Below are 17,277 nucleotides of genomic sequence, written 5' to 3'. Positions count from 1 at the left end.
CTCACAAAACAAATCCACGATTCAGTCCCCCATTTGTTTTTTCCACTCTTTTTCGCTGGATTGATGCTGCTCGGCTCGAATCTGCGGCGCTCGGCTGTCGCTGCGGCTGGCTACTCGCGTGGATCGCACTTGGCACCACTACCACTCCAGATCAGCGCCGGTGCTGCTGCTGCTGCTGCTGCTGCTGCGGCTGCGGTGAGCGTCGCTGCTGTGCGCGGACGGAGCTCGCTGCCTCAAGCAACAAGCACGTCAGGCCCCGCCGCCGCTCAACCCGTGTCCCAAGATCCTCAGGCTACTTCTACTTCTTCTACTCCTGGCATTGCAGTCATGGCGGCTGTGGCGGGGTCGCTCAGTCGCCGACTCGCGCAGGCCGCCGACCGCATGCTCGCGTCGCTCTACCTCATCCCAGCAGCAGCAGAAGAGCAGGGTCGCGGGCCGCATCGCCTGGACTTTGCGCTGGCAGCATCATCCGAGTCGCCGTTGGCAGCAGAAGAGCACGAGCGATCGTCGCTAACAGAGTCTGTCATGGACGTCCTGCGAGAGGGCTTCCTCTGGGCACTGCCAAAGCGCAAGACAACCCCAGCGCGCAAGGCTCGCCGTTCTACGCACAAGGGCCTGGAGCCAGTCGCTCAAATCACGACGTGCATGACCTGCGGACGGCCAAAGCACACTCATATGTTGTGCGGCGCGTGCTTCCGCACCACCCAGCTGCCCGTCCGTGAATTCCGCCGAGAGGAGCTATACAAGCATATTGTCACAAAGAGCCGCGGCCTCAAGGCATGGATTGAGCGAGGGTATCTGACGGCCAAGGCCAAGGCCACGGTCGCTCAAGCAGCTGCAGCTGCCCCTGCGCCACGGCCGACTTCTCCCTCGTCGGCAAAGCAAGAAGGCGAGCAGTAATGGTCGCTGTGCTCGTCGCTCACGCTTGTATTCTGATTGGCGTCATTTTCTATGTGTGCCTGTGTGCTGTGTGTCGAACAAAATGTACTTTGTGCCTTGTTGGAGACTTTTTCCTGTTTTCCTTTTTTTTTTTTTTTTTTTTTTCGTTTTTATCGTAGGTCGGTCGTCCGAAACGGTTGGTTACCGCTGTCAATCTGCCAAACACAACATCTACAGAGCACAACGTCCAAAAACCACTCGAAATCATTGCGATTCGTAGTGATTTTCAGTCGCTTGTCTTTCCCAAAGCCTGAAGAGAGCCGAAAACAGCTTTAGTGAAAGATCGCTCGATCATTCGTGTGTCGCGTTAGATGAATTCAGAAGCAAAGCAAAAAGCCCACTCGTTTTCCGGATGTCTGAGCAGCGCCAATCTGAGCCGAATTCAGGCTCGGGTCTGAGTCGTGCTGCCGCGCCAACCCAAAGCGTAGGAACAGCAGCTGCAGCAGCTGGGACGCCGTGGTTTCTGCTGTTCATTGTTGCGATTGCGGCACTTGCGGCTGGCGTCGTGCTGCACGCCGTGCTGGTCATCTACACTGGGCTGATCATTGTGCCGCAGCAAGCATTCTCGACAACAACCAGCCTCGGCGGTAGCGGCAGTTCATGCGACGCAGTCAATCCTCGCGTCGCCATGCAGCAGCACAGTGCTCCTGATTACAGCATTGACTGGCTCGAGTCGCTGGAGGCCCGCATGAGGTGTGTGTGTGTGTTTCAAAGCGTTTGTTTCAGTTCCATTGCAACAACTCATGCAACCCGTCTCATTCATGATTTGAATGGCATTGAGATAAATCTCAGAAATGCCCAGGCTGCGGAAACGCAATTGCCAGCGGGAGGTCTGATGACGATGGCATGGACAACTCCGATTTACAGGTAAACTCCCGTCGAAGTTTCTGGTTGACTCAGAATCAATCGCAACAAGCGTGGCGCTTTGAGCACCAAGAAAAACAAGAACCAACAAACAACAACAGCTTGACTCAAGCGATGATATGTTCCTTGTCTCGCTTGGGAATGCTGTTTGCACTAGGGTCAATCTTGCTGGTTTCAAGGTCGACGTGCCGAAATTCAACTCGCGATTGGCAGCATCCATCATCACGCAGTTCCAAAACCTGGTCAAGGAAAACCCGGACAAGCTGGTCTCGTCGGGAGCGGATGACCACGGCGCCAACCAGGCCTTCTACGACTGGCAGCGCAAGGGCAGCTGGAACGTCCTGCAAGGCTCGCGGGAAGGCCAAGCTCTGCGGCAGTTCATCATGACTGGTGTTGGCACCTACTTTCAGATGTTGGGAGAATCACAGGTATGGCGCATTGTAGAACGGTGGTTGTTTGTTATTTTTGCTTGTGTCGCTCACGAATGTGCTAGGACTTTGTCAACACGGTATCTGGGGAGATGACGGTTTGGGCAACCTTGCACCACAGTGGCATCTTTCACATGCCCCACTCGCATCCACACGAGCTGCTTTCTGGTGTCTTTTACGTAAAGATGCCCGGAAACGCGGGCAAGATTATCTTTTCCGATCCTCGAGGGCCGCTCACTCCGTTTGACAACACCATCGCCATCGAGCCACGGTATGTCCATTCCGGTGTTTGGTCATGTGTCGGTCGTGACGTTTGGTGGCTTGAGGGGTTGGATGGAGGGTTGCGGGGCAACAGAGCAAGCCAAGAACTGAAGGATTGTTTGTTTGGTTCTGCAGAGAGGGAGACTTGATCCTCTTCCCGAGTTGGCTGACGCACATGGTAATGCACGACGACTCATTGCAATGCGATTGGCAAGGGAGGGCGGGGGCAAGAGTGACTCGAAAACTCATTCCATTCCGTTTGGACTTTTGTAGGTCGCGCCGACTTCTGGTTCCGATGAGCGCATCAGCATTGCATTCAATATTCCCGGCGATTGGACAATGACGGCGAACGTGCGCACAGACGTGCCCGTTGGCTTTGAATGAGCGGTGCGCATGATTCTTTTTATTGTTGGTGTTGTGTGTGCTTGAAATTTACACACGTCCGATTTCAACGTTGTTTGAGCTCTGTATGGATGGGGAGCAAGCTCTCTCTCTCGCTTCAAGTGGTTGGCGCACTCTCACCCGACTCAGAGCACACGCAGTTTGCTCAAGTTGCCAAAAACAAAATCCCTCAACAATCCTCAATCTCATTTCGCTTCAGCACTGTCCAGATCCATGCCTGGCATTCACGTTCATGCTTGGTGAGCACAGTATGTGCAGTAGGTCTACAGCAGTGGGAAATTGGACGCGGATTGGACTGTTGTGTGGAAATCAACAAGCTCATCGCTCTAGATCTACAAGCCCATCGATCCACGCAGGTTTGGAGCTTTACTCATTGTTTTACCCAAGTTTGACAGCTTCTGATTTTGGTTCTGAATTTTCCCTATTTTTTCCCTATTTTTCCCTATTTTTTTTTTTCATATTTTTCGCTTTCAGTCCTTCATTCTTTTTTTTTTTTTTTTTTTTTTTCAAATTTTGTATTTTTTTTTTTTTTTTTTTTGAGTGTTCTCACATTTTGCCAATCGTTCGTTCGCCGCTTTTTCGCGCTTTTTTTTTTCCCCCCGTTGTCCGTTGTTGCGTCGAGCGTGGGGAGCGCCTTTGTGGGTGTAGCACCGGACGCCGTTGACCTCAGCCACGCACTCGTCTCCCCACACACTTCCTGGCACTGGCACGACGCTCGCTCGCCATTCTAGATCTCGACACGGCTAATCCGAATTCTGCAAAAAAAAAAAAAAAAAAGCGATTTTGGCGGGAAAACTTTTTTTTTTTTTTTTTTTTTTTTCGTTTGGCGGCGTTTGGATGGGCAGCGGCACCCTTCGCCTCTGAGTGCAGTGCTGCATGCCCATGCTGCTCTGACTGGCTGTTGCGCCTACATGTGCGTTGCGGTGCAATCCGTCTGCTCGTTTTCGCGCACCGACGCCTCGGAAAAAAATCGACTTCTTTTTGCATTTTGAAAAGCTAGCTGGGCTGGATTTTTAGTGAACTTTTGCGGTATCCCAATTCTTTCGCTTAGACTGATTGCTCGCGCCTACCGTGGATCATCAACCTGTGAATGTGCTGAGATTTTTTTTTTTTTTTTTTTTGACTTTTGAATTCAACCAATTCAATTCGCCTTCATCACACTTTGTCTTTTGTTGCTTTGTGTTGCAATTGTGTCGCTGACAGTTTGCGCTTGACTTTGCTGGTTTTGGTTGTCCGTTCTGAGCAGACAAAAAGCCAAATCACAACATCCCTTCGCTCCACTCAAGTACTATCATTATCCTGATTCGTATTGTTCGACGTCTGTCTGTTGAGAACACGCACAACCATGAGCTCGCCAAGCGCGCCATCTGACGCCGAGTCCGACCGACCCGCCGCCATGCCCGTGCAGCGCCTTCTCGACGAATTTACACAATGCTGCTCAGCAGTCAACATTGACTCTGCGACACGAGCTGATGCCTGGAAGCTCCTGAACAACACTTATGCACATGATGCGATTGAAAACCAGTCCTTCAATGTAGGTCTACTCTCTTGTGTTTCATTGATTTTTGTCTTGGTTTCCGACAACTCAGTCCCTCTCTTTCGTTTCTCCTGCGCGCATCTTTGGTGATGACACTTTAGTTTATGGATGCCATCATGTGTTCGCTCTACGTTTCGGGATTCCACCGGTCACTGACGACCATCAGTGGAAATGTTGTCCGTTCGAACGGCATCTCGCCGTCTCAGCTGGCTCGTGCTGCAAACACAAGGTACCCCACATCTGTGACACACATGCTTGCCTTGCAGCGTTGCATCTCGACCTTTGCGTCTGTTTGTGTGTGTGTTTTGCTTGTTTGATTGTTCTCACTTTCCCGGCCTCGTTGCAGCATCAAACACTTTCTCGAAGTGCTGGAAGTCTTTGTCTCGGACGCGCATTGCGCAGAGGAGGTTGTTCAGCACGCGCGCTTGATTACGACAAAGTTCGGAACCGTCAGTTTGATTTTCCAAAAGTACGAACGGGTGTTTTGGGCCATCTTCAAAGCCGAGCCGGCCGACCCCAGGTCTCCCAAGTCTGCACCGCATTCCCACACCTCCGTCCATAGCGGGCAAAACCAACCACCAGCAACCGCCTTGTTGTTCAAGCTTGCCTGGTTTTTGTTCATTTCCGTCAAAGGTACGAGGGGTTTGATCTTGTTGTTGATGATGTTGTTCTTGTTGTTGTTGTGGTTGGTCTTGTGTGGCAACACCTCACCTCGACCGCGTCTGTCTCATTGATTAGCGAAATGCCTCGGAAGCGCAAGTGACAACCTCGTCGACTCGGTCAAGTTTCTCGAGTGCTGCTTGCGTTTGCTGCTTGCAAATGCGCCGTACGAATTGAGGCGACCAGAGCTCGGTATGCTTTGCTGTTTGTTTTTTTCCCCCTTGTTTTTATTTTATTTTGTTTTTTTATTTTGGGGTGTGTGTTTCATCTCTCGATTTCTCACCCAACAACTCCCCCACGCACTCGTGATAGAACGCGAGCTCCCAGACATTTCTGATGCGGGGCTGCGCGCGTTTATTGCGGCCGAATTGGGATCTGCTGCTGGCGACAACGAAGACCATCAGTGGCGCCGAACGGTCTTGAAGCTCTTCCAAGATATGCCGCAGTTGGTGGAAGTACCCATCCCGCGCTCGCCATCGACCTCCATGTCATCCCGATCTTCGGTTGCAGCGGGCTCTCCTGCGTCTGCTGCGGGGGCACCGCGGGGTGATTCTACGCCCAGACGTTCGGCGCGAGCGTTAAACCTTGGCGACTCGAGCCCATCGCGCCAACCAGGCGCTGTGCCGATGGACATTGACGGCGATAACAGCAATGACTCGACGTCCTCTGTCACGTCCGCCTCGCACTACCGAACGCGAGGAGTGGCCAGTGCAGCGGCGGCACCGAGCGCATCATCGGACGAGTACGAGCGGTTGCTGTCCCAATTCTTCTGCATGACCGAGCTCAGCTCGCGCATCAAGATTCTGTCCCAGCACTACGATTATTGGCAAAAGACTTCTGGCGAGTTTGACGAGCGCATGTACATTGTAGACAAGGCGCGAGAGAACGCCAACGACTCGCCTGGCCGAGTTCACCACCATCAGCACCACCACACTGGTCCGTCCTCGGTGTTGCGCCCGACGACAGCCGCTCGCATGTTGTCGTTTGCCACCAGTAACAACAGCACCCCTATGTCGATGCGCACGCGGGCGCGTGGTGACATGTTCGCCGTGCCAAGCCCTGCCCACGCCTCCGTCACGCGCGGCCCTGGAGCTGGTGTGCCTGCGACTCCTGTGCGCGTCTCGATGGAGCGACATAACCAGCTTGTGCGAGGTGCAGCTGCGCACGCTCGCGGTGCCGCAAACGGCAACCACAATTCTTTGGTCGGATCGGAAGTGCCTGCGACCAACGTTGATAGCGCGGTGGCGCTGGTGCGGAACGACGAAGGGCTCAAGGATTTGTGCGCATACTCTCCCAGCTCTGCCAATCTCGTCTCCAACCTTGCAGCGCGGGTCGAACGCTTGGGTCGCCTCTTTGTCGACAAGTACACTGAGCGAACAGGCACATCCGCGGATGACTCTGCCCAGGGGCATTTCGGTTGGTCGGCGACGCGCTACCTTCAGTGTCTCAAGCTCATTGTCTCCTCGGAGCGGAAGCGAGAAGGCGTAAAGTTCCCGGACTTTGTCACCTACGTGATGACAAAGGAGTCCTTCCATTTGTCGTTGCTCGCTTGCTGCATCGAAATCTCCATCAAATTTGGCGGACCGGCCGAAACGCTGCTCTTCCCTTGGGTTTTGACCGTGTTTGACATTCATGCGTACGACTTTTTCAAGGTGATTGAGCCAGTCGTGCGCGTTTGCGATGGCGTCTTCCTCGGGCGCGAGGTTGTCAAGCACCTGGGCCGCATTGAAGAGCGCATTGTCGACACCTTGGCATGGAAGACTGGCTCGCCTCTGCTTGAGGCCGTTCGGGCTGCGCAGGGAATGCCACATCCGGAAGCGGTTCAAGCGGATCCGTCCATTGCCGCTGCAGCCGGTCCCCTTGCCTTTGGCGCCACCCCAGTGAAGAGCGTTGTTGTGGACTTGACGAGCTCTCCACGCACGGGCATGGCCACGCGCAGCAGTAGCGGCAGCACCACAAATGCCTCAGCAGCTGCAGCTGCGGCGGCATCGATTGCGGCCACTCCTCGCACCGAGCGCGCTCGTAGCACCTACCAGGCGGCTACCCCAATCATGGCGGTGTTTGAATCGCCTCGCCGCTCTGGGGTCGCAGCCCAGGCCAAGTTTGGCACACCAACACGTCCTTCTACGCTGGCTGCCAGCTCGGCCATGACGCCCAACCACCCAACAACGAACGGCGGTACCTTTGCTGCGCCATCCACGCCCAGCCGCGCCAAGCATTCTGCGTTGCATCTGTTTGTCCGAAAGGTCTACGCCCTCGGCTACATGCGCGTGTCGGATCTGTGTGAAAAGCTGCACCTCACTGCGGAGAGCAAGACGCGCGTTTGGACTGTGCTGACCGAAGCCATCCAAATGGAGCCCCTGCTGCTTCGGGATCGTACGCTCGACCTTCTCGTCATCTGCTCCGCGTTCATTATTGCCAAGGTGGGGCAAGATAAGACCACCTCGTTCAAAACGTTGCTTGATTTCTACAAGCAGCAGCCCAACTACCAGCGAAGTGTAAGCATTTCGTTGCATGTCTCTCCACAGATCTTTGTTTTTTTTTCTCGATCATTGCTGGTTCAAATCATTTTGACATGTTGATGTTGGTTGGTTTGCTTGTTTGTGCTGCAGAGCTATGAAGGCGTTCTTTTGACTCGAGCTGACCCTGTCTCTGGATCGCATGACACTCGCGGTTCAATCGTCAAGTTTTATAACGAGATTTTCATGCCTCAACTGCGGCCATTTGCTTCTCGGTTTGTCCCCAACGGCACAGAGGTAACGCGGAAACTTGTTGCTTCAGTCAGTCACGGACGATGCGAGCAGCCCATTCATTCTGTTATCGTTTTTGTTTGGTTTTTCTGTGCTCTCGTTTTAGATTCCTCCGGCATCGCCCATCCCGCTGAGAATCATGTCGCCTTCACGCCGACTCGTAGTGCCAGATGCGTCGTTGTACGTGACGCTCTCGCCCCGCTCGCGACGTGCTGCAGAAGGGCCGCTACCGCAAGCCTCTGCCAAGAAGGTTCGAACCTTTGCCTACGAGTTTGGCGACAGCCCAACAAAGGTGCGTGTTTCACTGCCATTGTGTGCTGGTTGGCGAGATCAAACTGGTGCTCACTTTTTTTTTTCTTTTTTTTTTCTTTTGTTTCCTCTCTAGCATTTGGAAGATATTAACGACTCGGTGAGGCCTCGATCTGGCGGATTGTTTGGGCCCTCGGCTGCATCTGGTTTGCCGCTGGCGCGTGCTGAAAGCGAGGAAGTGCAGAGCAACGGTGACGGCGATGATTCCCACTCGGACCAAGTCGACCGCTCAAACACCGATTCGACCGACATGCAATGACCTCTTGACTCTTCTTCTTCTTCTTCTTCTTCCTTTATATTTTGTTAACGCTGATACGCTGTGCTTGTTGATTTTGTCTGTTGTGATCTGGTTGTTTGTATTGCATGCATAACTTGTGAATTGGTCTGTGGATTGTGATTGCATGTGGAAAGAATTTTCAGTTTTGTGAATTTGCGTTATGGTCTATGTGCTCGTCCATTCCATTTACATTCCAGTCTCTCTATTTTTTCTTCACATTTACAACATTTGATCATGTTCAACTTTGGCGAAGTTGCGCTGACCGTGTCGAGCTCGGCAGACGACCACTTGACGCTGCGCGACTTGCGTTCAGGCGCCGTCCTCACCACCTACAAGACGGTACGGTAGCCCAACCCATCACCCTGTTTTTTTTCTCTCTCTTCACTATTGTCATCAACAACAATGCCGCTCTATTCATTGTGCGGCTGTGGTCGGAGAGGGAGTCGAGTTCGTTCAACCGCTGTTCCATGTGTTCTCGATGCATCTGCAACACTCTACTGCCCGAATCAGAGTCCCACACAAACCAAAGCACTGCACTCATCAACACTTTCTTTTGGCATTCTCATTTGGCTGGCTTGTTTGCTGCGGTCGCATTCATGGCGGTGGGACAGGGTCAAACAGGCGGCATTGGTCCTCATGGCGTCTCGATCACCTCGTGTGGCCAGTTTGCACTCCCGCTCCTGCTCGCGGCATCTGCAGATCGCCCAGTAGTCAACTCGTGGTATTGGCAGAAGGTACGCAGGTCCTTTGCGCGCGGGGGGGGGGGAACCGAGGTGGGCCGGCATGCTGCGACGCCAGCCGAAAAACCAATCCGCTCAACGTTTATGCGAATCGTGTCGTGTGTACGTGATAGGATCAAGTACACGTCAAGTCTACATTGGCAGAGAAGGTGCCGGTGATTGCTACGTCGCCGGACGGATTGTACATTGTCGGCGGTAGCGCTCAAGGCAGGCTCTTTGTTTGGGAGGTGTGTTTCTCAGAATCTAACGCTCTCATCGCGAAGCTCTCTGTGTTGGGGACTAACAACAAGCTGGTGCATCGCTTGCTCCAGATTGCCACTGGATCGCTTCTCAAAATGACCGAGGCCCATTACAAGCCCATTACTGTTATTCGCTTCACGGACGATGGATCGCACGTTGTTGTCGGTGCCGAGGACGCTCTCGTGACTGTCTGGCGATTCTCTACGTATGGCACACACACCTTTGTGATGCGTTGTTCGTGCTGGTTTTTGAGCCTGGAGGTGCCGTCACTGACAAACTCTTCAACGCGTTGACTTGCATCCAGCATCGCCACAACTCCCCGTGCCCAACGCCTCGCACCACAAGCAACGCCAGTGCATTCGCTTGCCGACCACTCACTACCAATATCAGACATTCACATGGGCGTCGATGGCTTCAACTGCCGTTTTGCCACCGCTTCAATGGATCGCACATGCAAGGTAAACCTCGGAGCAAAGCTGTCAGCAGCACCCATTGAGTGATTTTGTTGTTTACTAACCAATCATCCTTCTTGTTTTGGTGTTTGTGACTTTGACTTTGGCAGTTGTGGGAATTGGCCTCTGGAATCCTGCTCTGCTCGTTTGTCTTTCCAACGTCAATTTCATCCGTGCTGGTGGACCCGGCAGAACTTTTGCTGATTGCCGGTGGTGCCGACGGACACATTTACCCCATCAACATCCACGAGCAATCGATGTCAACTGTAGCACAGCAGCACCAGCAACAACGCCACGGCGCATCGTTCGCTGGCAGCGCAAGCGCCGCGCTTGACACTTTTGTCGAGTCTGGCCGACGATTCGAGGGTCACAGGTTGGTTTATGCTCGAGAAGAAAGAGAGGGAGAGGGAGAGGGAGAGGGAGAGGGAGAGCAATTTTTTTTTTGTTCTTGTGGCTGTTTGCAGTTGACTAACCAAGACTGCTGATTGTGTGCGCACGTTTCAGCCGAGCAGTGTCGTCGCTCGCGCTGTCCTTTGATGGTACAACGTTGCTCTCGGGCGGCCAAGATGGCGCCGCCATTGTTTGGGACGTGCGTAGTGGTCAAATTGTTAAAACCTTTGCGCAGCACAAAGGTACACGGTCGAAGTGCACGATACGATGGCTCTGATGCTTTTGCGCTCACCCATGACCTCACTTTCTGTTGCGCTCCGACGTCAAACAGGACCCGTGACGAATGTGTTCATCTTCTTCCGACCGCCGGAGCTGATGTCGCTGAACGCCAAGCGCGTCCTTCCTATCGCCGCTCCTCTGAAGCGCTTCCTTGCGACCGAAGAAGGCGTAACCGAGAATGACATTGTTTCTGGCCAGCCGATGCGTATTGCCGACGCCGCCGTCGACCCTTCGTGCGCACCATGCGGTCTCTTGCCACCCGCCATCAGCTCTTTTCCCGAGCAGGATGCTGCTGCGACCTACCACTCGCTCGGCCTGTTTGAAGTGAGAGAGTCAGCTCGTATGCAAGCCGTTGTTGAGGGTATTGACTTGTCGGGTGTTTTTTTGTTTTTTGTTTTTCAGATTTCTGCCTCTTCCACCGACCCAGTTGCCGAGTTGGATCACCTGCGCGAGCAGGTCGCGCATTTGCGTCAGCTGAACGACAAGTGGCAGCAGGTGGCCAACAAGTATCAGCGCTTTATTGCCGACGATCTCACGCAACAATGATCGCAGTCAGAATAAACACAGTACAAACGCAACAGTTTGCAGGCTGTCGGCTCAATGCTTGTTCCATGCGACTCGAGTATGTGCTGCATGAAAGTCATTATCGGGGTCAGAGTGAGAATTCTAGTGCTCCTTTTGCCTCTCCCGAGCCTCTCCCCGTCGCCTCTCCGACCATAAAGCACTACCATAGATTGATGCATTTATACGACATGTACAGACAAAGTTAGGCCCAAATCAGTCTATTATTGCTGTACTGTGATGGAGGATTGCGACCAATCGCTCTGGCGGCCGTACCCCGTCGCACGGCTGCCGCAGCTCACGGCACACATTGTCGAGGACCACCCCACGCCCGGATGCGCGACCGTCACGCTCACGTCGTCGGACGAGGCCGCCGTGCCGTCAAGCTCGTTTGTCGCTGACTTTGCGACGCTGGCCAAGTGCGACCGCGGCCGCAAGTGCCTCGCTTCCATCCAAACAATGCTGCTCGAGAACCAGCCAGCGCACTTGCAGCTGCTCTTCCGCGTCATGGCAGACAGCCCGCACAAGACCAGCTACGCCGCCTGGGTCGCGACGGGCGAGGCCATCCTTGCAGACATGGACGCTGCATCTGCCGCATCTGCCTCCTCCTCGACCACAACCACGGCTCAAGAGACACAGGCAAAGGGACGCAGGCTCAAGGGACTCAGCCGCTCCCTCAACTCGACACCCCATCGCCAGCAGTTGTGGCCGCGAGCCTCGCCACTCCGACGACCGAGCTGCTCGCAGCATCGCCCACATCGTGGTATCCACACAGCCGCACGCTCATTCGTGTCAATAGGCACGAGAAGTTTCTCCTGAGCGAAAATCGCGGTAATTGGGACGACGGCATCGAACGCTCGTACTCTGACCTGGTACTGATGGCCTTGCGCGTGATCGCCTACTACTGGCACGCCGGCCGTTTACCATTCGATCGCTACCTCATCCAGACTGCGCATATTCCGACTCAACTTGTGATGCTGGGGCGCGATGTCGCTCCAAAGCAGATGATCGCTGAGATTGTCGAAGGCGTCAACCAGCTCGGTCTGCCCTTGGACGAAGGCATGATCGACGGCGCAAAAGAAGCGCATGAAGCGTACGCTCTGCCGCATTTGCGCCTCTACCCGCGATTCGACTGGGACGAGTGGCAGACATACCACCTGACCTGCCCCCTCCTCGTCCGGCACCTCTTCCTGGCTGTCTGGCACGGTGACATCCCCAGCCTGAGACAGAAGCTCGGCGAGCTGTCGGCACTTGTTGACAGCGGCGCTCCGCTGCGCCAGGCGCTGCCGAAACTCAACTTTCATTCAAAGAGCGACATCCCGGCAGCGGAAGTGCTGAGCTATATCGTCCAGCGAGTGCGGTTTGATAACACGCCGCTCAATGAGCGCTCAAGGAATTGGTGGTATTATCTGCCCAGGAGCAAGACTGACGCTGACCGCACGCTCGCCTCTGTGCTGACCGGCGAGCTACTCACAAGTTGCATTTCGCGCTGCCAAAGCCATGTCACGCTCCTGCATCTCGCGGTGCTGCGGCGCCATGCTGATGTGATCCGCATCCTGGTGATGGAGTGCGGCATGCCCGTCGAGCTCGGCCTTTGGGCCGCAGTGCGGTATGGCCTCGTCGACATGGCCCGGCTGATGTTGGAACTTGGGGCGACACCGACCCGTTTTCTTCTTGATGGGGTCGTTCGCAACCTCGACTGCGACATGCTCCGCTTCCTTGTCGCGGCTGGCGGCGTCGTCACGGCCCGGGAGCTCACCGTGTACACCCTTGAGCACGACATCCCACGCGCTGACTTCCTTCAGGCGTTGCTTGAGCTCGGCGCGCCCATCGACGCTCAGGTGCCGGCTCGGTACTATAATCCGACTTCTGGACAAAGTACAAGACCACATCTCGTCGATCTGCTGCCTCGCCTGGCAGCCAAGAGTACGCGCATCGTCCCGCTGCTTCTGTCATACGGGGCGCGGAGAGGAGCACGAGCTGCACTGCAACACGCTCTCCTCGCACGCGATCTGGAGGTCTTCCGACTGCTGCTGCAATCCATCCCCATATCCGAGCTTGATATGCATCTGTGGGCCGAGTTAACTCCCCAGTGGCTGCCCGTGACGCCATCCAGGCCACTCTCGCCAGCTGAACAAACCCGTTTCATACTCGCGATCGTGGAGTACGGGTTGCCACTGCCCAGCGCCCTTCCCGCTGCCGACGGAACGGAGTTTGACTTGTTCGCCAACCGCAAATCGTACGACCTTGCTGGACTCTCGAACACCGAGAAGAGCATTTACCGAGGTCAGTTCGCTGCGTCTTCCGTTGCCTTCAGCGAGGACACTGCGGCCATTCGCATGCTCATTGACCACGGCAACGGCGCACCCTGGCTTTTGTTGCTTTGTGCGTCTGTTCGGCCTGAGTGCCCCGACCAGTTGCTCTGCCAAAACGTTGAGCTGCTTATTTACGCCCTGTCGCGACTGGAGCACGATGCGGCTGCGCTTGTGAGCGAGCTGTGTTTGCTCGAAACAGCTTGCGAGTTACGTTCGGCCAGTTGTGTTCTTTTTTTGCGGCTACTTGGCATTCCAGTCAACTATAGCCGAGAAGAGTTACTTGCCCGGTTTCGCGCTGCGGTCGCGCGCCAGCGCCGTCGTGACATGACAGTGACGGAAATGCTGATGGAGCCTTGGGCGCAAGTCTGGATTGCCATGCGTGAGTGCTGATGAGTGAGCATGCCGCTGGTTGACATGGCTTTGGGCGGTTGTGCTGTTTGCTTGCTGACAACGAGGGCTGCTTTGCTATTTTCGTTTTTTTTTTTTGGCAGTCACTCCCCCCAAGATGTCGCTGTTGAATAGTGCTCGCCGGGCGCTCTTCCGCGCGCCGCAGCCGTTGCGCCGGTTTCTGTATGATGACGCCCAGCATACGTTCGGCGATTTGTACGAGCCGATTCCGCCGTCGTCGGAACTACTCGCCGAGGCACGCGTGGATGTATGAGGTGCGCCTTTTGGGGTTCTTGTATTTGTATGAGCGTTATGCTTGGATAATCATTTTGTTAGAATATTGTCTTCAAAAAAACCAACAACGCAGCTAACATCTCAGCAAATGTGAAATTGAAAAACAAAACTACAAAACGCACAATACTGTACATGTACAGATACAAGCCCAGGTTGTCTCGTTCCGGTTCCCATACAAGCTGTGGCTCTTCGAATCTTTCTCTGTTTTCATTTTTTTGCTTCTCCATTCTCCGTCAAACTCGCCTTTCTCAGAGACTTTTCTTTACTTTCACTCTTTTTTTTTTTTTTTTTTTTTTCCCTCAAATCACAATGGCTGCAGCAGCTGAATCCAAGCCTGCCTTCCGCATGCCCAAGCTGCACAACAACCCCACCGGCTGGGGTCCCTCTGCCGTGCGTAGCAACCTCGTCATTCTTACGCACGCTGTCTGTCTTTCAGTCTTTCAGTGCCCTCGTCCCTCAAGCAAAAGCCAGCGCCCAATGCACAAAATCCAATGCAGAAGCAAAAAAAAAAAAAAAAAAAAAAAAAAAAAAAAAAAAAAAAAAAAAGGAGGGATCTCTGCCACTTTGCCTCATGCGTTGTGTTTGCGCCTCTGCGTCCGGGTCGTTCGTTCTGGTCGTTGCTGCTTGAGTGCTCGCTTATTGTGTGGGTCTCGGAGGCGGCGGCGGGGGGAGGGAGGGAACGAGGAGCATTCTGGAAGGAGCAGGACAAACTTGAAGCTTTGGCTCGTTCGCCTTTGCGCATGGTCTCAATCGCTCGGTGACTTGTGGGAAGGGGATGGAGTGGGGTTACTGTGTGACAATGTAGCAACTCAGTCGAGACTGACTGTGGCTGGAGCGTTGCGAGGGGTTAGGGGAATGGGACTTTCTTTAAACGCTGCGACGATGTCGCAATGCTCACTACACTGACCACCGCACTCGACTTGTACGACATCCCCGTCATTTGTATCGATAGGGCCCTGAGCAGTTCGATGACACGCTCTACCAGCCGTTCTCCAAGGCCGATCGCTTGGGTCGCGTTGCAGACTGGACCAACACGCTCTACCCACAGGACAACAAGCGTGCCTACCGTAAGTCGTCCATTCAGTGAATAGGCAACACACGCACACACACACACACACACTCTCTCTCTCTCTCTCTCTCTCTCTCTCTCTCTCTCTCTCTCTCTCTCTCTCTCACTCTAGAGGTCCCACGTCATAGCGATAAGCGCGTGTGCATTCACGTTGTCACGTTTGTTTTGTTGGTCTCTCACCGAATCCACCTTTTTTTTTTTCTTCTTCTTCTTCTTTTTCTTGTTTGTCGACGCAGGGCAATACCAGCAGTACGGCGCGCAGGGATCCACCGCGTTCACGTACTACCACGGCGAGGACGAGAGCTCGTTCTCGCTCGTCGACAACTCGCGCCAGCAGCCGCGCTCCAAGTATGGCTCCAAGCGACCGGCTACCAACATTCGTCGCCCTGGCTTTGGTCCTGGCCGTGGTGGCGCGCTGGGTCTGCAGAACAGCATGCGCGCTGGCACCCAGAACAACCAATGGAACAACCAGCGTGGCGGCCGTGGTGGCTACTATGGCCAAGGCCGACGCGCCGGTGGCTATGGCCGTGGCGACGGGCGCCTCAACCGCGGCAACGCCTGGTCGGTCGAGGTCCAGCCCGAGTGGAAGCTGCTGGAGGAGATTGATTTCGGCAAGCTCAACAACCTGCAGATGACCGTGCAAGACCCCGAGGAGCTCGGCCTGTACGGCAACGTGGGTGTGTTTGACCGTGCCTTTGACACGCTGACCACCAAGTCCGACAAGGCTCTCGTCTCGACCAGCCGCTTCTTCAACCGCGTCACTGCCATCGACGACCCCGTGCTCCGCGAGCACGCCAAGAACGGCGGCCAAGTGTTTGCCACGGATAACGTCATTGCCGCCATCATGTCGTGCACCCGCTCAGTCTACTCGTTCGACATTGTCGTCGAAAAGATCGGCGACAAGCTCTTCCTGTACCAACGCGACAACTCAGACCTCGACTTTCTCACCGTCGACGAAACCTCGCCCGACCCGCCGCACGACGACGGCGACGGCAGCATCAACGCGCCCCGCAAGCTCGCTGTGGAGGCCACTCTAGTCAACCAGTACTTTACCCAGCAGGTCCTTAAGAAGAACTCTATTGTCTCGATTGGCAAGTCCAACCCATTCCTGGACACTGTGCCCGAGAAGGCCGAGGCCGCCGCCGTCGGCTACCGATACCGCCGATGGAACATTGGCACCGACCTCAACCTCGTCTGCCGATGCGAAGTTGATGGTCTGCTTGTGTCAAAGAAGCCCGAGGAGCTCACCGAGGACACGGACGCCTTTGTGATGGTCAAGGCCTTGACAGAGTACGACTCGAAGGCCTCTGGCTCGCTCGACTGGCGTCAAAAGCTCGACATTCAGCGTGGTGCCCTGCTTGCCACGGCCCTCAAGAACAACCTGTTCAAGGTCTGCCGCTGGGCCGCCGCCGCCTCGCTCTCGGGCGCCTCGCAAATCCGCGTCGGCTTTGTCTCGCGCGCGTCGCCCCGCGACAACACCCGCCACACCGTCCTTGGCACCTCTTCGCTCCGACCAAAGGAGCTGGCGCAACAGATTAACTTCCAGCTGAGCAACGGCTGGGCTGTTCTCCGCACCGTCATTGACGCATGCCGCAAGCAGACTGACGGCAAGTATCTTCTTCTCAAGGATCCCAGCAAGGTGAGTTGGCGGGTTGCTGTTGAGTTTGTGTGTGTGTGTGTGTGTGTGTGTGTGTGTGTGTGTGTGTGTGTGTGTGTGTGTGTGTGTGTGTGTGTGTGTGTGTGTGTGTGTGTATCGTTGTCTGACTTTGCCTTTGTTTGTACTCTTGCTCTTTGCCAGCGATCAATCGTGCTCTACAGCATTCCACAAGGCACTTTCGAGGAGGCCTCCGACGACGAAGAGGAGGAGGATGACGACACTGTGAACGAATTCGCCTCAGACATTGCTCCTTCCCAAGCCGATGAGGCTGAGCAGTAAAAATCTAGCATTTCCCCCCCCCCTCCCCCGACTGTGTGGCGCAAGATCCTACTGCTTTTTGTGCCTGTGTGCTTGTTCTGTTATGGACTTTTCTTTTCTTGTTGGCGATGATTGTGCTTTTTGTGTGCTTGTGATAAAACCAAAAACTTTCGACTTTTCTCCCCCTCCCCCGATTGCACTTGTTCGT

The 17,277-nt window shown here is 54.6% G+C and overlaps 6 protein-coding genes across 7 annotated transcripts; all 6 read left to right on the top strand.

Annotated features, from left to right (window-relative positions):
• The first annotated feature begins 2 nt into the window (after window positions 1–2).
• Window positions 3–1,006, top strand: CAOG_07374 (hypothetical protein). Its single transcript, XM_004343183.2, has one exon. The coding sequence runs from the start codon at window positions 64–66 to the stop codon at window positions 898–900; it is 837 nt and encodes a 278-aa protein (XP_004343233.1). The 5' UTR covers window positions 3–63; the 3' UTR covers window positions 901–1,006.
• A 175-nt stretch (window positions 1,007–1,181) lies between these two features.
• CAOG_07373 (hypothetical protein) lies at window positions 1,182–2,944 on the top strand. Its single transcript, XM_004343182.2, has 6 exons — window positions 1,182–1,632; window positions 1,732–1,806; window positions 1,961–2,231; window positions 2,297–2,502; window positions 2,628–2,670; window positions 2,766–2,944. Exons 1-6 carry the CDS (start codon window positions 1,292–1,294, stop codon window positions 2,874–2,876), a joined length of 1,047 nt encoding a protein of 348 aa, XP_004343232.1. The 5' UTR covers window positions 1,182–1,291; the 3' UTR covers window positions 2,877–2,944.
• A 463-nt stretch (window positions 2,945–3,407) lies between these two features.
• Window positions 3,408–8,624, top strand: CAOG_07372. 2 transcript variants are annotated; one of them, XM_011272481.1, is made up of 9 exons: window positions 3,408–3,456; window positions 4,141–4,428; window positions 4,533–4,660; window positions 4,778–5,064; window positions 5,170–5,283; window positions 5,404–7,589; window positions 7,704–7,847; window positions 7,948–8,133; window positions 8,227–8,617. In XM_011272481.1, exons 2-9 carry the CDS (start codon window positions 4,240–4,242, stop codon window positions 8,407–8,409), a joined length of 3,417 nt encoding a protein of 1,138 aa, XP_011270783.1. In that variant the 5' UTR covers window positions 3,408–3,456; window positions 4,141–4,239; the 3' UTR covers window positions 8,410–8,617. The 2 variants fall into 2 exon arrangements, with proteins under 2 accessions (XP_011270783.1, XP_004343231.1); XM_004343181.2 differs by lacking the exon at window positions 3,408–3,456 and having other exon boundaries at window positions 3,703–4,428; window positions 8,227–8,624.
• Window positions 8,625–8,634: 10 nt separating this feature from the next.
• CAOG_07371 (hypothetical protein) lies at window positions 8,635–11,108 on the top strand. Its single transcript, XM_004343180.2, has 9 exons — window positions 8,635–8,766; window positions 9,039–9,161; window positions 9,281–9,394; window positions 9,479–9,612; window positions 9,712–9,865; window positions 9,970–10,232; window positions 10,364–10,491; window positions 10,581–10,852; window positions 10,931–11,108. The coding sequence occupies exons 1-9, from the start codon at window positions 8,662–8,664 to the stop codon at window positions 11,072–11,074; spliced, it is 1,437 nt and encodes a 478-aa protein (XP_004343230.1). The 5' UTR covers window positions 8,635–8,661; the 3' UTR covers window positions 11,075–11,108.
• A 212-nt stretch (window positions 11,109–11,320) lies between these two features.
• CAOG_07370 (hypothetical protein) lies at window positions 11,321–14,150 on the top strand. The gene is made up of 2 exons (XM_004343179.2): window positions 11,321–13,783; window positions 13,896–14,150. The coding sequence occupies exons 1-2, from the start codon at window positions 11,968–11,970 to the stop codon at window positions 14,063–14,065; spliced, it is 1,986 nt and encodes a 661-aa protein (XP_004343229.2). The 5' UTR covers window positions 11,321–11,967; the 3' UTR covers window positions 14,066–14,150.
• Window positions 14,151–14,357: 207 nt separating this feature from the next.
• CAOG_07369 (eukaryotic translation initiation factor 3) lies at window positions 14,358–17,256 on the top strand. Its single transcript, XM_004343178.2, has 4 exons — window positions 14,358–14,475; window positions 15,038–15,152; window positions 15,391–16,793; window positions 16,953–17,256. Exons 1-4 carry the CDS (start codon window positions 14,395–14,397, stop codon window positions 17,088–17,090), a joined length of 1,737 nt encoding a protein of 578 aa, XP_004343228.1. The 5' UTR covers window positions 14,358–14,394; the 3' UTR covers window positions 17,091–17,256.
• Window positions 17,257–17,277: the final 21 nt, after the last annotated feature.

The sequence above is a fragment of the Capsaspora owczarzaki genome (assembly GCF_000151315.2).
Source record: "Capsaspora owczarzaki ATCC 30864 unplaced genomic scaffold supercont2.15, whole genome shotgun sequence".
Classification (NCBI taxonomy): domain Eukaryota; class Filasterea; order Ministeriida; family Capsasporidae; genus Capsaspora; species Capsaspora owczarzaki.
The sequence above is the reverse complement of the archived record's forward strand: the minus strand, read 5'-3'. Positions and strand labels throughout refer to the sequence as shown.

Bases quoted from the DNA above. Each gene is read 5' to 3' on its own strand.
- CAOG_07374 (XM_004343183.2), top strand. From the start codon at position 64: ATGCTGCTCGGCTCGAATCTGCGGCGCTCGGCTGTCGCTGCGGCTGGC.
- CAOG_07373 (XM_004343182.2), top strand. From the start codon at position 1,292: ATGTCTGAGCAGCGCCAATCTGAGCCGAATTCAGGCTCGGGTCTGAGT. The intron at 1,807-1,960 runs GTAAACTCCCGT...TGTTTGCACTAG, and splicing joins TGGACAACTCCGATTTACAG to GGTCAATCTTGCTGGTTTCA. The intron at 2,232-2,296 runs GTATGGCGCATT...CGAATGTGCTAG, and splicing joins AGATGTTGGGAGAATCACAG to GACTTTGTCAACACGGTATC.
- CAOG_07372 (XM_004343181.2), top strand. From the start codon at position 4,240: ATGAGCTCGCCAAGCGCGCCATCTGACGCCGAGTCCGACCGACCCGCC. The intron at 5,284-5,403 runs GTATGCTTTGCT...CACTCGTGATAG, and splicing joins ATTGAGGCGACCAGAGCTCG to AACGCGAGCTCCCAGACATT. The intron at 7,590-7,703 runs GTAAGCATTTCG...TTTGTGCTGCAG, and splicing joins AGCCCAACTACCAGCGAAGT to AGCTATGAAGGCGTTCTTTT.
- CAOG_07371 (XM_004343180.2), top strand. From the start codon at position 8,662: ATGTTCAACTTTGGCGAAGTTGCGCTGACCGTGTCGAGCTCGGCAGAC. The intron at 9,162-9,280 runs GTACGCAGGTCC...TGTACGTGATAG, and splicing joins ACTCGTGGTATTGGCAGAAG to GATCAAGTACACGTCAAGTC. The intron at 9,613-9,711 runs GTATGGCACACA...ACTTGCATCCAG, and splicing joins ACTGTCTGGCGATTCTCTAC to CATCGCCACAACTCCCCGTG.
- CAOG_07370 (XM_004343179.2), top strand. From the start codon at position 11,968: ATGGCCTTGCGCGTGATCGCCTACTACTGGCACGCCGGCCGTTTACCA. The intron at 13,784-13,895 runs GTGAGTGCTGAT...TTTTTTTGGCAG, and splicing joins GCAAGTCTGGATTGCCATGC to TCACTCCCCCCAAGATGTCG.
- CAOG_07369 (XM_004343178.2), top strand. From the start codon at position 14,395: ATGGCTGCAGCAGCTGAATCCAAGCCTGCCTTCCGCATGCCCAAGCTG. The intron at 14,476-15,037 runs GTGCGTAGCAAC...TTGTATCGATAG, and splicing joins CCGGCTGGGGTCCCTCTGCC to GGCCCTGAGCAGTTCGATGA. The intron at 15,153-15,390 runs GTAAGTCGTCCA...TTGTCGACGCAG, and splicing joins GGACAACAAGCGTGCCTACC to GGCAATACCAGCAGTACGGC.